Source organism: Schistocerca americana, chromosome 1, assembly GCF_021461395.2.
Source record: "Schistocerca americana isolate TAMUIC-IGC-003095 chromosome 1, iqSchAmer2.1, whole genome shotgun sequence".
NCBI lineage: Eukaryota > Metazoa > Arthropoda > Insecta > Orthoptera > Acrididae > Schistocerca > Schistocerca americana.
This window is the reverse complement of record NC_060119.1, coordinates 537,016,860-537,031,173: the sequence shown is the minus strand read 5'-3', so window position 1 is coordinate 537,031,173 and position 14,314 is coordinate 537,016,860. Positions and strand designations below refer to the sequence as shown.

Here is a 14,314-nt window from a genome sequence, read left to right as displayed (position 1 = left end):
ATAACTTACTTTCAATTGCTTTGAAAGAACATAGGCTGTGTAATACGACAAGTAAAATTTACAAGAAAGTGATTAAAGTCAATAGTGACAGCAGTAAGGATAATATGTCGGTAAAGGACAAATGCATACATCCACTTGGAGAGGTAAATTTTAATGATTTTAAAACGTTGTGTAATCATCAGGTAGCTCATGAAGTGCCAACAAATTTAGAGGCTGAATTAATGAGGTATAAAGTCTGTACTGAAAACAAAATGCACAATTTACTTTTCGAAAACAATGGAAGCAAAGCAATAGAAACATTAGAGATTTTTCGAACTGATTTAAATGGACCTCATCAATTCATGATTTGCATGGGTAAAGCTAACGCACTTTTACTGACGATCATATTACAGCAGCTAGAGTATACACAGTCAAATTTAAAAGTCAAGTTTATAGTTGACTTACAGAAAATGCAACTGTAATTTAAAATGAAGCTCCTGAAACTACTAACAAACAGAGATGCGACAGTGGGAAAGAATATTTAAATTCAGATATGTATCAATTTATAAGACAGAAAGGAATCATTTTAAATGAATGTCCTCCATGCATACATAAATGAAATCGTACAGCTGAAAGATACAACAGGTGAATTATAAATGTATCAAGATGCCTGTTAGCTGAAGCGAGAGTAGGTAGGAGACTTTATCCTGAAGAAGTTTGTCCAACTACAGGCCTTAAAACAGAGCTTCAGCTAATATATTAAAAGGAAAACTTCTTATGAGATGTTGTTTGGGAAGAAACCTGATGTTAAACAGTTAAAGGTTTATGGAAGTGGTCTTTTTGTACGAGTGCCATAACAGCTGAGAATCTCAAAGTGGGCATTTTAATATGGTATAGTGAAGTTCCATACAGAGTACTGATTAACCAGAAACTTATCATTTATATTATGGAAGATGATGTCAGACAGAATATAATAATTCCAATCCCAAAGAAAGCAGGTGCTAACAGGTGTGAAAATTTCTGGTACTATCAGTTTAATAAGTCACGCCTGCAAAATACTAACACGAATTCTTTACCAACGAATGGAAGATCTGGTAGAAGCCGAACTCTGGGAAGATGTTGGAACACGTGAGGCAATACCGCCCCTACGAATTATCTTAGGCAACCTAAGGAAAGGCAAACCTACGTGTCTAGTATCAGTAAACTTAGAGAAAGCTTTTAACAATGTTGATTGGAATACTCTCTTTCAAATTCTGAAGGTGGCAGCGATAAAATACAGGGAGCGAAACGCTGTTTACATTTGTACAGAAAACAGATGGCAGTAATGAGAACCGAGGGGCTTGCAAGGGATGCAGTGGCTGGGAAGGGAGTGAGACAGGCTTGTAACCTATCACCGGTGCTATTCAAACTGTATACTGAGCTAGCAGTAAAAGAAATGAAAGAAAAATTCGGAGTAGGAATTAAAATCCATGGAGAAGATATAAAAACTTTAAGGTTTTCCACTCTGTCGGAGACAGCAAAGGACTTGGAAGAGGAGCTGAACGAAATGGACAGTATCTTGAAAGGTGGAGATACGATGAACATCAACAAATGCAAAAAGAGGTTAACGGAATGTAGTCAAATTAAATAAGGTGATGCTGAGGGCTGAGGGAATTATATTGGGAAATGAGACACCTAAAGTAGTAGAGTTTTGCTATTAGGGAAGCAAAATTACTGCTGATGGTCGAAGTAGAGAGGACAAAAATTGTAGACCGGCAATGGCAAGGGAAGCGTTTCTGAAGAAGGGAAATTTGTTAATAGCGGGTATAGACTTAAGTGTCAGGAAGTCTTCTCTGACAGTATTTGTATTGATTGTAGTCCTGTATGGAAGTCAAACATTGATGATAAATAGTTTAGACAAGAAGAGAATGGAAGCTTTCGAAATGTGGTGTTACAGTAGAATGCTGAAGATTAAATGGATAGATAACATAACTAATGAGGAGTTACTGAACAGAATTGAGGAGAAGTGGGATTTGTGGCACAACTTCACTAGAAGAAGGGTTTGGTTGGTAGGACACATTCTGAGGTATCAGGGAATCACCAATTTAGTATTCAAGGGCAGTGTGGAGGGTAAAAATCGTAGAGGGAGACCAAGAGGTGAGTACACTGAGCATATTCAGAAGGATATAGGTTCCAGTAGTCACTTGCAGATTATCGAGATAGAGTATCCTGGAGAGCTGTATCAAACCAGTTGCTGGAATGAAGACCACAACAACAACAACAATGATGTACTGATGTTAAGGAATCTGATTCTGAGTGAAACAGCATAGACAGTGAATCAGTAACTTAGCAACTGGAAGATAGTGATAACGAAGAGTATTCAAGCGATCGTAGTCATAAACAGGAACAAGAGTTGAGAAGGTCAATTGGAAAATGCGGAAGGTCTGGTAGCTTTAATGATTATGTCATGAGTATCTTCAGCTATGTAAACTTCTGTAGTGCTGACATTCCGTGATGAATAGTAATAAGATATTTGGAAGTGAGCAATAATCGGGAATTGGAACTTGTAATAAATATAAAACCTAGAAACTATTAACTAAATTAGTGAATGTAATTGTTCTTCATATGAAATGGAAAATCAGGTAATACTTTTAAAGCAAGATTAGTTGTAAGGCGCTTTTAACAGATAGAAACAGTGGATGATATTTATTCTTTAGCAGCTATGACACAAACAGCCGGCCAGGGTGGCCGAGCGGTTCTAGGCGCTACAGTCTGGAACCGCGCAACCGCTACGATCGCAGGTTCGAATCCTACCTCGGGCATGGCTGTGTGTGATGTCCTTATGTTAGTTAGGTTTAAATAGTTCTAAGTTCTAGGAGACTGATGACCTCAGAAGTTAAGTCCCTTCGTGCCCAGAGCCACTTGAACCATTTGACACAAACATCGGAAGTTGTCATTCTGTTCTAATAAAGGGTTTAAGTGTAGGACAAATGGATGTACGACTGAGTTTCATAGTGGTACAATCTTCTCAGAATTTATGTGGAGCAGGCCCCTGGGCACAAGGACAGAAAAGATAGACTTTGTAAGTTATTTAATGCGTTGTTTGGTTTGATGGAAAGTCCATAGCATCGTATGACTATTTAAATGAGACTTTGACAGGTCACGGGTTTCAAAGAAGTAAATGTAATGAATGTCTGTAGGCCCTGATGACAGAAAATTGTGCAATTTACATAATTATGTTTATTAGTAACATGCTAATCTGTTTTAAAGATAAAGGGAAATTACAAGAAATAAAAATCTGATATCCAAATGATTTCAGATGAAAGAATTGAGCAAGGTAAATAATTATCTTTGGATAAATATTAATTATAATTATGCAGAGGATATAATGACTCTGAGTCAGGGAAACTATACAAGATCTCTAGCTAATAATATCAGATTGAACATTCAAATTTGCACAGCACTGCAATGGAAAAAAATTTCACACTGAAAGTGGCACAATATTTAAGTTACGATATGGAGTAGGTGCTCTCCTGTACATCAGCTCAAGAAGACAGCCAGATATAAGCTACAGTGCGAACTATTTGAGTAGACTTCAAAACTATTAGAATACTGCTGTAAATATGCTTTGTGAGTTCTGAAATATTTATATCAAACAAAAGGTTTCATGTTAACATATGAAAGAGCTGAAAATATTGATTTCTAAAATAGTTTTGTAGATGTAGTTTGGACAAGGGATTTATAGATTATAACTTCACTCTAGGTTATGTAATTAGATTATTTGGAAATTTAACGTTTTGGAAATCAAAGAAAGAAGAAAATTTCACAAAATAATTTACTTTTGCTGAGCTATTTATTATTTACTTATTCGTATGGTTCACATGCCGTTTAAAAATACAAATGTATAACTTTAGTTATACTATATATAACATGAATATGAAAACACAAAACTACATATAAAACTAACTAAATGTAAGTATCCAAGATCATAATCCATATAAGAGCTATATCATCGGCTTTCATGAGGTTGTTCCAACTCCCTTTTTAGGAACAAAAGGGGCATTCATCTCTAAGATGTTTTATTGTCTGATTTGGAGCCCCACAATCACAAACCGGATACACTGTAAGGCGCCATTTGTAAAGACAGTCGCCACGTGTGGTACCTGTGCGGTCTGAGGTTTTATGTCACGGTTTGCGCCGCACCCCCTGTCGGGGGTTCGAGTCCTCCCTCGGGCATGGGTGTGTGCGTTCTCCTTAGCGGAAGTTAGTTCAAGTAATGTGTAGGCCTCGGGATCTATAATCACAGCAGTTTGGTCCCATAGTTACTTATCACACAATTTTTAAAGAGTCTGCACATCGTCCATGCCCAGTGTGAGCTCTGTTCAATTTGACCTGTAGTTTCCTGTCGAGTCATGTGCCAGCAGTATCACAGTTACACTTTTGGAACCACTTACGCTGTTCAGGATTTTCAATAAGGTGACAGCTCTGGTCCCACAGGTCTTCCACTTAAGTATTACTGGCGTCTAGCTGTTCTGCTTGCTGTAATGGTGGGTTTCTTGAACGGAGCCTATTTCGTCGTAGACTTGGTATGTCTTCCTGTATGGGCAGTTCCAGATTCTCCTATAGCTTGCGGTATTTCCTAAACAAGCCCCCACCCCTTTCTGCGAATTGTGGGTGGATAGACGATGCTCAGCAGAGGAAGCAAATAAACTGGTGTTGGTCGGATTGCCCCAGTTATTAACCACATAGTGTGGTTCAACTGAACGTCGATCAATTTCGTGTGGCAGCTATTCAGCCACACAGATTCATAATACTCGGCTGCTGAGAAGACCAGACTACACTTTCGCTGAGTATGTAGCATCGTCAGAAACCCTCACTGGGATTTAAAAAAATTAGAGACATTTTGAATATTTTTAATACTAAGTCTGGCAAGCCTATTAAGGTACATGAATACAAATTTAAGTACACTACCATTTTGTAAATGAGTGCTGTATGAATGGAATTATAGACATTTGTAAAGTCGATTCAGCAGGCAATGTAACAAACGTTTTTAGCAAATCTTTGAGTAACGATAAATTTGTGAAATACTCAGGAATGTTTAATGTAATTTGACTGCAACATAAATGTAAGGAGGTAAGATGGAATGCGATACATTTACATGGATACTGCTGAGCGTGTGAATAAGGATCTTAACAATGAGTATAATATTTTACTGTGTAACAGTTAGTTCTGTGTCATGTATTTGTTCACCGTGTAAAGACAGATGTATTTGTATTTGCCTTTTACTAAATTCATATTCTTCATACTAATTTTTAAAGTTAGTAATATCTAATTTTTATCATATAAAACAAAAATTTGGTTAAGAGCCTGAATAAGTCATCCGGATTAGTCCGACATGGCTCCTACATTGCTGCTGCTGCCTGTGTTCATCAAGCTTCTGAATGGTTGTGAGAGGTCGCGGATCCCATAGGGCGGCTTCCTTTATCAGCTAAGGTGGGTGCGTCATGCAAAATGTTGAAACCTGATCCATGGCTGATTTTAACTTTTTCTATAATCCCATTAACTGTTGCCATCACTATGTTAATCTCTTTGTTCGCATATGTGATGACAGCACAGCGGTATTTGTGAGAGAGTGCATCTTTCTCCTACAACTATGAGTAGCTTCACACTGAGTGGCCATATGCATTTCCCTTCAATTATTGGTTGCAGGCAAAGGTCTTCTATATTAAATTGGATTCTGAGCTTGATCTGAATTCCCGCCGACATATCGGATAGAATTATGTAGTATAACACAGATGAAACAGGACATTTGTTTTGCACAATTTGAAAGATTTAACTGTCCTCTTATGTGTAAGTTTACATAACTGACAATGCTGGAAGAACACAGCATGCATTTTAATGTCTCTTTCACGCAGACCAATAAAATGGAAAATTCATTAAGTAAGTAAATTCTTTAACATCGAAGCTAGAGACTTGCAGTTTAGAAATCGTGCAATGTAATTCATCTTGACTCATTATACGAATAACATTCCACTAACAAATTATCACGCTATGGAGTTGATATCTATTTTAACGAACTACTTGTTGTAATGGTAGTCACATAATCTGCTCTTAACTCACCATATTAAAAAAGTTATTTTATCCCGCAATTGGAGGAGGGAAATTGAGTGTGGCGTGGACTCTGTCGTTGTATCGACGAATGGCATATGCTTTAGGAATTACCGTTAAGGTTCACGTCTGTTATCCATCTTAGCGTTACTTTGTTGGAAAGCATAGGACGAAAATAATTGTATGGGCATCACGGCAGGATGTAGATGTTCCACCATTTTCGGCAATTCATTTCAGCGTTGTTAAAACGTTACTTTTCCTCATATAAGTCTCCTGAAGTTGGGGCAATGTCGGATGAAATTTTAATAACCTATGGTATTCGACAAAAGTTTAGCCCATCACTCAAATTAACTAATTAGTGTATTGGTAACACGTTTTGAAGTGGAAAGATGAAATACAGTTAGAAACTGAAATAAGATCTAGCACACCATTAAACTGTGTCTGATGCTAGTGAACAGATAACTGTAGAAAGAGAAGATCGGTTTGAAAGAGCAGTACATAGATTGAGCCAGAAAGCAATATATTACAATTTCAGTGTACCTACAAATAAGACTAAGATATCTGCTTTCTAAGGAAAAATCCAGGCACATGGAAAATAATAATAAATGTGAAAATCTTAGAACAAGTATCCCACTTCAGTAATCAGGGAAGGGATATTAGTTTTTAACTTCTGACTGCAGGCAGAGAGCAGCCTCACCGTGCCGCTGGGAGGGGGAGGGCGACGACTCCATAGCCACGATCGCCTTTTTCCCTCGAGGATTGATCCCCCGATAGAGGAACTACTGGGTCTTTTGCTGTCGTGGAGAGCTGGAACATACAAAACTTACCGCTCCCACCCGGTACCAAACCCGGAAAATTTACAATTGAAATCTAATGGCACTTGGAGTCTAGCTTCCACTATTGACCGCAGGAACTCTAGGGCTGGAATCTAGCACTCTACCCGCTAGACCATCAACTCCACGTATCTACGTAAATAAAAAAAAGAGTCTTGTGTTATGTGTTCATTATTATTTGTATTATACTTTTCATGACTGATTTCATTTTGGCGTTTAACAATTCAACGTGTTGTTATTCATTTCATTAACATAGCCTCCGAAAGGCGCCCGTGCGATAGATTTTAGGGAGGGGGGGTGGGTGTAAGACCTAGAGTATGGAGTACATTTAATACAATAGAAGACGAATAGTGACTTATAAAATGGTTCAAATGGCTCTGAGCACTATTGGACTTAACTTCTAAGGTCATCAATCCTCTAGAACTTAGAACTACTTAAACCTAACTGACCTAAGGACATCACACACATCCATGTCCGAGGCAGGATTCGAACCCGCGACCGTAGTAGTCACGCGGTTCCAGACTGAAGCGACTAGAACCGCTTGGCCACTCCGGCCGGCAGTGACTTATAAGCAGCCTAATTAGTACAAGTTCCGAACCTGTTACAAACCTGCGTAATACCGACTTTCAAATCATTTTTTTGAAGGAAAAAGCACCTGACTACACAATATTTATTTTTTTCCATTAGCTGCTCCCCCCCCCCCCCCCCCCCCCCGCCCTCCTGCGTGTATGCATATGGGCATCCTTGTATTCTAACTTCAGGATTCACCGACACTGAAGACTGTTGGAATTGACTTATGTATATTGAAACTTTCGAATGTAATTACGTCTTCCACCATTGTGGCGGATCAACTGTCTGACTAATGTATCGGGCACATCTAATTGAATGAATCAGTAGTGTGTACGTACCTGATACGATTGTTCACTTCTCTTCTTTGATACATCATCATCTTCGGTTTTACTTTTAATAAGGTAACAAGCATACAGTCTGTCCCATTAGGAATGGTCACTGATCAAGTGTCTGACACGAACGCTCATTCGAAGCAATTTTGTCCAGTTAACACGAGCTCTAAAATCCGCACCCTCAGAGCTACGAGCACTGATTCAATAGAAAAGAAGCGTTTCAGAGTAGCAAAGATATACAGATGGTTGTAGCTCTTAAAGAGTGCATTTTAGAAATCATGTTTGGTAAACGTCTTTGCTTCTAATGATCGGCCCTTTCACGTCCCTGAAAATTTACTACTCATTCCGGGACTTCCTACACAGACTGTCTCTCACAACTGTCGCCTTAAATGCTGTGCTTGTTTTGTTATCTACTACGTTTGGATGAATCATTTCTGCTGTAACACGATGCTTTCAAAATTGGTGCCACTATCGTGCACTAATTAGTTCTATATGGAACAAATACTGCGAAAAATATTAGTGTAGCCTAAGGTCTTCTACTGCTGTAAAACTACTAAAATAGAACATAAATATCTAATATTTCAGAAGGAAAGCTGCTCTAAAAACTTAATATTCCATTCCAGGATGGTAACTTACATCTGTTAAGTGCTATAGGGCGATACCATTAATGGTAACTGTCAAGACAGGGAGCCATATTTCTTATTAGGTAGTATTTTCATCGTCGCACATACCTTTTCCCTGCCGGCCGGTGTGGCCGAGCGGTTCTAGGCGCTTCAGTCTGGAACAGCGCGACCGCTACTGTCGCAGGTTCGAATCCTGCTTCGGGCATGGATGTGTGTGATGTCCTTAGGTTAGTTAGGTTTAAATAGTTCTAAGTTCTAGGGGACTGGTGACCTCAGATGTTAAGTCCCATAGTGCTCAGAACCATTTTACCCATTATTTGCTTTTAGAAACAAACTTCTTGCCAAACGTAAAGTTCCATGTTGGGCCAAACAGCTTAATTCACATTGTAACAAGGAACAAACAGAAGTAAAAGTGATCTTTATCTACCCTGATATCGCTTTCAGTATTAAACAAGTTTACACGTTTTAGAAACTTTTTTGGAAATCTTTTGCAAATAGTACTTCTGTATTTGCTCCGATGTGGTCTCTGACGTTATCTTACCGCGTGATATGGTCCTTTAACTCAGTGGTGCAGTTGATTAAACTCAGGAAAAGCCGTGCAACTACTAAAACGATAAGCTAGTAGCAATAAGAGCCTCTGCCGACAAATTAACAGGACGTTCCCAAGTACGCTGGCGTTCATCAGTTTGTGAACTCCAGAAGCAATATTAATTTCTGATTAAATGCTCTCTTATAGAAAGCGCATAGCAAAAGAAACTACTAAGAGCACTCCGTGGTTTTTTCTAAACTTTTCTTTATAACATAAATCTTATCTTTTCATACTATTTTAAAGATTTACTTAAGTACTAATTTCTTTCACTGTGTTTGATAATTGCAGATCTACTGACGTGTAGCGGTCAGAGACTGGGCACATGTCAAACGTATTGAGGAATATAAAAAGATTTTCCACATAATTCTCATTTATTATCCGTCACCAGTGGCACATTTTTTGTTAGACTAGGTGTTTCGATCATTCGGGATGACCCTCAGATCCAAGTCTGTGCTTCAGCAACCTGTCTCGTCTGCTCAGAACCATACAAATGGTTCAAATGGCTCTGAGCACTATTGAACTTAACTTTTAAGGTCATCAGTCCTCTAGAACTTAGAACTACTTACACCTAACTAACCTAAGGACATCACACACATCCATGTCCGAAGCAGGATTCGAACCTGCGACCGTAGCGGTCGCGCTGTTCCAGACTGAAGCGCCTAGAACCGCTCGGTCACAACGGCCGGCCAATCAGAACCATACATCACAGTGCTGTGATATGTGGTTCTGAGCAGACAAGGTGGGCTGTTGGAGCTACTACTTACATCTGAGGAGGATCGTGAGTGATCTAAACATGGAATCTAATGAAAAATGTGCGACTGAGACGGAACAATAAATGAGAATGGTCTTAAATATTAATACGGTTGCTGATTCTCACAAGATGAGTATGTTGGCTATACGAAAGAAATGTTCTAATACATAAATGAGCTTTAAATATGTATGTTCACATATTTGTTAAAATATTGGCTCAATTATGAGTGAAAGTACAAAGATGCGAAACATTCTTCCAGAGTAAAAGACACAAAGGCTAAAATAATCAACGAAGTTGAGGCGATTTATATGTACCCCTCACGTGTGACACCATGTCTTACGGCAGATGGTTGTGGAGACTGGTCTTACAACTCCATCTTAAAATTTGTTAATATTACGTGGTATGCAAATGATCGCAAACTACTGTTACCATTTTTTTCTCTAGGCTAATTTATCACATCCCTTTGAAACAGACATAACGTAAACTGTAAGGAATATAGTGTACAAACATCCACCAGTCACTCAAGCGTATCAGACAACGTATTGAATATATGCACTGACACGTGAGAAGAACAGTGCCGTAATATTTTTTCTAAAGTAACTAGCACTGAACAAAATAAGTACCAGTGCTTACCTCCGAATTGATAACATGTAACAGAACGCGAATAGACCGTTCAAACGAACTATATGAGGTTACGGACATTCGCTTACCGGAATGAGATGGTCTTATAACGTCATCTATAACGTTTGCAAATTAAACATAGAAACAGGCATTGTAATTTTCTACACGTTGAAAAACTATATGGGAGCTCATATATTGTTTTGCAATAGTCACCAAACAGTAAGGTTCGTAATATCGTTTATGAATGTAAAATATTAAAGAGAAGGAGAAGAAATTTTATCGGAAGAAACCTTATCTTTGTCCACGGACGGAAGTAGCCCTGACTGACTCTCTCCCTTCTGCAGTCCCCGGATTCCAGTCGACAAGAAATGGCCTGCTGGTCTTACGTCGGAATTTTAACTGTCGCTCTCGGGTCACGTGGACTGCGGCTGTTTTAAGAAACGGCCTTATTTGCTTGACATCGCGTCTCTCGAAGCTCTAATGTATACCCTGCGGTTCAAAGAGCTGTCATTCCTTCACCAAATGGAAAGCTTCATAGGCGCGTCAATCATAAATACTGGTTCCCGTGGCGTAGACAGACCTTTACAGGAGCCAACGACAGCTCTTACTGTCTGTGGAAAGCCTATTGAATAATACACTGACAAAACACGGAGCGCACCTTACGTGGACTCAAACAGTTTTAATCGCAGACCGCTAAACGTTTCTTATAGACATCCGTTGTTCGGCAGGTACTTATTCTACGTGCATTGTATATTAAACAGTCGCACCCGGAAGTATAGTTTCATTAATACAGATAAATTCGTTCAAAGTGGGATGACAATCAGATAACAACTGCGCCACACAGCACGGAGGTCTTTCCCGATGACCTCGTCGCCAGTAATGTAAGGACTCTAAGAGCTGTTAAATTTCATTTTTCTGTGTCGATATACTTATTCTAATATTTACACCGCATCCTATAAAAGTGAAACTGATTCTGTTACCATGAGGGATCATGAATGTTTGTTGAAGAGCAGCGCATTCAATCTGGGCTACGGTAGAATTCTGCAATGCATATAAATGTTAATTGTAGACATTACAGATACATATCCAGAATGGTCCTTACACTTTAATGCTATTCCACGGACGCTGTTTCCTGCATTTTTTATCACTTTAGATTCCTTTATCCAGAACGATCGCCGGCCGGCGTGGCCATGCGGTTCTAGGCGCTACAGTCTGGAACCTCGCGACCGCTACGGTCGCAAGTTCGAATCCTGCCTCGGGCATGGATGTGTGTGATGTCCTTAGGTTAGTTAGGTTTAAGTAGTTCTATGTTCTAGAGGACTGATGACCTCAGAAGTTAAGTCCCATTGTGCTCAGAGCCATTTTGAACCAGAACGATCGAGCTATGTCTGTGACACCCAATTTATATTCTTACTGCTGCTGAGTTGACTGGAGCGCTCTGCTTGCTTCCTGTAACATCCGAGAGAAAGTGTTCACATCATGAATAAGGTTTTGCATTGTTTAGTAAGTGTTTGGCAGCCTTCCAAAAAGCGCGCGGGTCTGTCAGACCGTTTACGTTACTAATTTCTGCCAGTACGATCCTATTATTCTTTTCGTGTAGGTCTACCACTGAGCTACTTTGCGAACTATTTTTGATGTCCTAAAACTGAAGAGAAAATCTTCCATACATTGAAATTTACAGAATTTTACATGATGATGAGGGTGAAGTACACGATTCTGTTCTGGCAGGGACCCAAATTTCGAAATAAACAGTGATCATGACAGTAATAGTGGAATAACTGGTGGTGCAGTGGAAGATGTTTGACTTTCTGTCAGCACCGGTGAACCTACTGTTGTTAATTCGAGTACATCTCCCGTAACTCAGGTACGTCACCTATGCGATTTAATAAAGGAAGGAATGGAGCAATTAAACGGAAAAAAACTTGTTTCCCACAAAGTGTTTGAACAAGACATCACAACATAGTACCATGCATTTGCCTGGAAGCATTCAAACTGTGATGGATGTTCGGTGATAGTAGAGGACGATGTCTCACAAAATATTCCTTATATTCATTGGTTTCACATATCTCAGCAAACACACGTTGTAATTGACAACACTGCAAATATTTCCAGAAATTAGGCTGATGTAATATTTCTGTGGAAAATATAATCAAAATCGAAGAAAGCTTCGCTCGCGTTGAAGTTGAACAGCTATGATTTGGCATGAGACGTAAGTCATCGAAGTAAAGCCGAATGCGGTTCACTTAACTGCAGTTCTCAGCCAGTGCAGCCGTATGGATATGTAGGAGCTGATCGAGAGCATGAGACTGATCTCATCTCATAATGAACAGACAGTTTTAAGTCCTTTGAAAAAAAAAAAAAACGAATCATGCAAAAATAAAACTAAAAGAATACCCGGAGTAATTTTCATTTACTTTTTACCTACACATCCTCGATTTCGGTGATTAGCTAAGTTGAACTCTGCATTCTGGTCGCGAAGGCCCTCTTTGGACCTATTGACCACCGTGTCACCCTCTGCCAATGGCGTCACTCGATTCGATGCGATATGCAGGAGAATGAGGTCAGCACACCGCTCTATTGGGATCTGTCGGCTTTCTTGACGTCGAAGCTAATTACTTCTTCCTGAAGTAGCTCCCCAACTGGCCTCAGGAGTGTGAGTGCGTTCCTTACCATTCCTCCTATCAAGGAAAAATCGTTCGCAGCGCTGAGAATCGAACCAGGGTCCTTCATGTGGGAGCCAGACAAGCTGAGCACGGAATTATGGAAGCAGGCATTTTCGTGAAAGGCACGTACGAAAAGTATATCGCAAATCAAAGGAATTGTATACACATATCAGCAAGAACTATGCCTGGCAGAGATGTCTCAGTTATTTCTAGATGCATTCTAATTTGCTGTCGGCGCCAGTGGTTAATATGTCTCACAACAGCCTTCAGCTCTTAGAATAGAAGTGTATTTTAGACACACACACCAAAAATTAAATGAAGCATATTGTTCGTGGTCATTCGGCTTCAGCCAACGAATTTATGTCATTTCAGCTACTTGAATGAGTGGTATGTTTCCTCCACTATTAACGGCAAGTCGTGACAGCAAAATACTAACACGAACTCTTCACAGAAGAATGGAAAAACTGGTAGAAGACGACCTCGGGGAGGATAAGATTGGATTCCACAGATATGTGGACACGTAGGTTATAACTGACCGTACGACTTATCTTAGAATACAGGTTAAGGAAAGTTTAACCTAAGTTTATAACATTTGCAGACGTAGAAAAAGGTTTTGATATTGTTTACTGGAATACTGTAAAATAACGGATATTTACAACTTGTTCAGAAAATAGATGACAGTTACAAGTGTCGAGGGACACGAAACGGAAGCAATGATTGAGAAGGGAGTAACATACGGTTGTAGTTTATCCCTGATGTTAATATGTACACTGAGCAAGCAGTAAAGGAAACCAAAGGGAAATTAGGGGAAGGAAATAAAATTCAACGAGAAGAACTAAAAACTTTAAAGTTTACCAATGACACTGTAATTCTGACAGAGACGGCAGAGGACTGGGAAGAGTAGCTGCAGAGAATGGACAGTGTCTTGAAAGGTGGGTACAAGATGAACATCAACAAAAGGAAATCCATAATAATGGAGTGTAATCAAATTAAATCACTTGAACCTCAGTGAACTAGATTAGGAAACGAGACGGTTAAAGCAATAGATGAGTTTTGCTGTTTGGGCAGCAGAATAAGTGATGATTGGCGAAGTAGGGAGGGTGTGAAATGTAGGCTAGCAACGGCAAGAAAAGCGTTTCTGTAGAAAAGAGATTTTGTAACATCGTGTATTGATTTAAGAGTTAGGAAATATTTTCTGAAAGTGTCTGTATGGAGGGTAGCCATCTATGGAACTGAAACATGGACGATAAACAGTTTAGGCAAGTA

At 39.3% G+C, this 14,314-nt stretch overlaps 1 protein-coding gene across 1 annotated transcript in view; it reads right to left on the bottom strand.

Annotated features, from left to right (window-relative positions):
• The window catches only part of LOC124573172, a 48,530-nt gene extending 40,682 nt beyond the window's left edge, over positions 1 to 7,848 (bottom strand). The window contains exon 1 of the mRNA XM_047131136.1: positions 7,808 to 7,848. Coding sequence (XP_046987092.1) covers positions 7,808 to 7,848 — 41 coding nt within the window. The remainder of the gene's footprint in view (positions 1 to 7,807) is intronic.
• Between the last annotated feature and the right edge of the window lie 6,466 nt (positions 7,849 to 14,314).